The following is a 3767-nucleotide window of genomic DNA, read 5'->3' as shown; positions in this document are numbered from 1 at the left end:
CAAGTGCTATATTGTGTCTAGTTGGCGCGAATCGCCACAAGAATATTATACTATTATTGTATACTTATACTTCAAGTGAGCGCGAATCGCCACCTTTTTATTATATTTTGTGCGCGCGCGAATCGCCGTATCAATTATATCTTGTTAAGACGCTAATCGTCCCAATTATTTATTTGATTTTTATATTATTATTTTTTGTTGTGTGTGTTTGATTATATATAGCTGTATAGGTAGCGGCTGGCCAGCAGTGCTCCACAAATTGTGAGTTTTATTTATTGTTATTCAAAATATTATTTATCATAAATTTATTATACAATACTGCATATTATTTAGCTGTATAATATTATTATTATTTATTTGGTTGTGCCAACCGGCAATTTAATTTATTATATATTTATATTGTTGAGCCACAAGGGCTATATTATTATTATATTCTACATTTTTACCTGTTGGGCCAAAAGGGCCGTAGTATCATTATTACCGTTTAGTATATATTTATCAGCATTTAAATTGAGTTACCATTTTTACTTAGAGTTACCTATCTCCTTTATCAGTTAAGAACACACACACACAAATATACACATCTACACACACCACCACACACTAGCACTCTCTGGTCTTGCTCGGCGACCCCGTCCACTTCCCTTGAGTCGCTATGTACACGTATATACATTTACACAGGTCGGTCGGTGTGTGCGTGCGCTACGAAGTACTTGGGTAACCGGAGGCGCGTATTATTATCTTACGCTCCCGGCCCGTTCATTTTGGTGACCTCGACGTGATATTGTATTAGTTCACATTGATTATGGGTTTAGACGAGAGCGATCAAAGGATCTTAACTGACCTAAAGAGGAAAAGAGGTGTCATAAAGGCTTCGTTAACACGAGCTCGAAATTTTATGAATACATTTAATCCGAGAGAACAAGCTATTACGTTAGTGGAGTTCAGGCAGGAAGAACTGCCGCAGATCAGCAGGAAGTTCGATGAGATACAATGTCAAATCGAACTTCTTGATGTTGACAATTTTGAGGATAATGAGCAGGCTAGAGAAGCCTTTGAAAATGATTATTATGCGGTTCGCTCGGAGATGCAAGAGTTGATTAACCAGGAGAAGTCGCATAACTCGTCGATGAGTAATAATTCATTAATTGCTAGTGCTTCGCATTCTCAACAAGCGCGGCTTCCTCCTATTGAAATACCGAAATTTGATGGTAATATACAGGAGTGGAATTCCTTCTTTGACCTTTATAAGGCAATGGTTCACAATAATGAGCATTATTCGTTAGCTCAGAAATTCTCCTACCTTAGATTGGCACTAGGTGGTCCAGCATCGGATATTATCAAAGGGATACCGATCACAGAACTCAACTATGAAGTAGCTATGAGAAAATTACAACAGAGATACGAAAACAAAAGCTTGGTTATTCAGTCGCATATTCGTGCCATTCTTGACGCACCCCGAGTAGAGGTTGCTTCGGCGAACGAACTGCAGAAGCTGCATTCATGTGTCTCAACTCATATCGCCGCACTTGAGTCGTTGTGCCAACCGATTGAGCACTGGGACGCATGGCTCGTAACAATTATTTTGAGGAAATTAGACCAGACCACAAGTCATGAATGGCAGTTGCGTCGAACTAACACAGATTTACCAACATATATCGAGCTGGAAGAATTCATTGCAAGTCGTTGTATTGCATTTGAGAGCTCCGAAACACTAGATGCTAATGAAAAGGGTGAAAGGGCAAGATATCCGACGAATAGCGCAATTACGAAGAAGACGTCTAATCATACAGCTACAAGAAATGGACTCATAGCCTCAATCCCCAATGATATAAAATGCAGCTGCTGCTCTGAACCACACCAACAAATTAAAAAAAACTTTATAGTCTTAACAGTTAATATTGTATAAAACCAATAAATGGCATCAACATTAACATTCATTAATTGTACCAATAAAAATAATAGTTTAAATTAAAAATCAAATTGTGTGTTTAATAGTAAACCAACATCATCAGCACTATAATTGTCTTCATTAATTGCTTCTATGGTTCCCATAGTTCCTTCATTCGACGTTGAACAAGTATCTTTCACATTTTTATTATAATAAAACGACGTTCCTATTTGTTTCCAAACTTCTGAAGGCAACTGGTATTCTGAACAACATACTTTACTTCTCTTTAGACCTGCTCCTACTGTTAAGATACTATCTAATAGCTTAGGGCCCATTCTGTCTCTGAGTTTGGTTTTTACGATGTTCATTTGACTAAATAACCGTTCGACCTCAGCATTAGACCAAGGTAGTACAAGCAGTCTGATTGCAAGAGAAGAAAGTTCAGTAAATGGATTCAAACCACTTGCATCAGTGTAATTGAAGGCTTCACCCCAAAAACTAATAGTATTAGACTTCTCGATCCATTTTACACTAACAAGGTTAGCCCACTGTACATTAATTTTATCTATTGTACTTCCATCTAACATAAGTAATTCTGCTAAGGGAGTAAGCGGATCTTTTATACATTGCAATGCATTTTTAATTGAAATTACACTCACTTTTTCTAAAACATCAATGTTCTTTGGTATCCGTTGTTGCAACTGCTTTAATAGGACTTGTAAAAACTTGAAACACCTTTGTTTTAGTTGTTGTTTATTTTCTTCAGATGATTCACTTGATAGTAATATCTGTTCAAACTCATAACCAAAATAAACATTGTTCATTGTATAACTATCCACATTTACTGTCAATGGTTTGAGACGACATTGTGGGTTGAAAAATCGTTTAGCAATTGACCGCTCCATATTAGTTAAATCTGTGAGTAATTTGCTTGGATCAGCAGTATTTGACTCAAAAGATTTATTGACTTTTTGAATTTCTTCAAAAATAGGAAACAAAAATTTTAAATAAGCAAAGTTGTTAGTATCAGAGTACATTGCGTGAAGAGTATCAGCCATATAACATTTTTCACTGTTTTTGGCAATACCAAATACAGTTTTAAGTTCAACCCACTGCATTAAAATACGACTTACTGCTGTTTCTATTGATAACCATCTAGTAGCGCATGCCTTAACTATCTTCAACGGATCATGACCATAATTTATTGCTTTAAACAAATGTTTGTACTGTACTTGTCTCAATGTAGAATGTGAGAACCAATTATATGTCTCTCTAATTAAAAAATCAATATTTCGTGGTAAGGTTTCAGCTGCTGCAGCTGATACTGCTAATTGAAGCGAATGGCATATACATGGGATATGAATCAATGATGGTATTTCTTCTTTCAATTTAGCATAAACACCATTATTGATACCTACCATCACTGAAGCATTATCCGTACCAATCCCACACAAATTTTTTATATCTGGACCTTTACTATGTAGCGTCGTTTTTACAGCATTAGTCAAAGCTTCTGCATCGCAAGACTCCATTTCTACTAATGATAAATAAGTTGAAGTCACCTGTCTCATATCTGTATCAAAATACATAATTGTAATTCCCAAGAACTTAAGTACACTAATATCGGTTGATTCATCAATTAATATGCTAAATGGTCCATTATTAATTTTATTTTTTAATTAATTTTTAAAATAGGGAGATAATACATTGCAAATTATACCAGTGCATTTAGTTCTATGCAATTTCAACGAATCAGCGGCCTCAGATGATTTAAAATAATTTTTACATAATTCTCCTAAATGATCACATGATAATATTTAACTATGTGCTGCTATGAATAAGCATATTGCACCTTCTGCTTGAGAAGTCTTGGTGG

At 35.5% G+C, this 3767-nt stretch overlaps 1 protein-coding gene across 1 annotated transcript; it reads right to left on the bottom strand.

Moving 5' to 3' along the window:
• Positions 1–1971: 1971 nt before the first annotated feature.
• Positions 1972–3480, bottom strand: LOC149063173 (uncharacterized). The gene has a single exon (XM_089215551.1). It carries the CDS (start codon positions 3478–3480, stop codon positions 1972–1974), a length of 1509 nt encoding a protein of 502 aa, XP_089071677.1.
• Positions 3481–3767: the final 287 nt, after the last annotated feature.

The sequence above is a fragment of the Diuraphis noxia genome, unplaced genomic scaffold (assembly GCF_037042655.1).
Source record: "Diuraphis noxia isolate RWA-SAM2 unplaced genomic scaffold, SU_Dnox_SAM2 contig0001, whole genome shotgun sequence".
NCBI lineage: Eukaryota > Metazoa > Arthropoda > Insecta > Hemiptera > Aphididae > Diuraphis > Diuraphis noxia.
The sequence above is the reverse complement of the archived record's forward strand: the minus strand, read 5'-3'. Positions and strand labels throughout refer to the sequence as shown.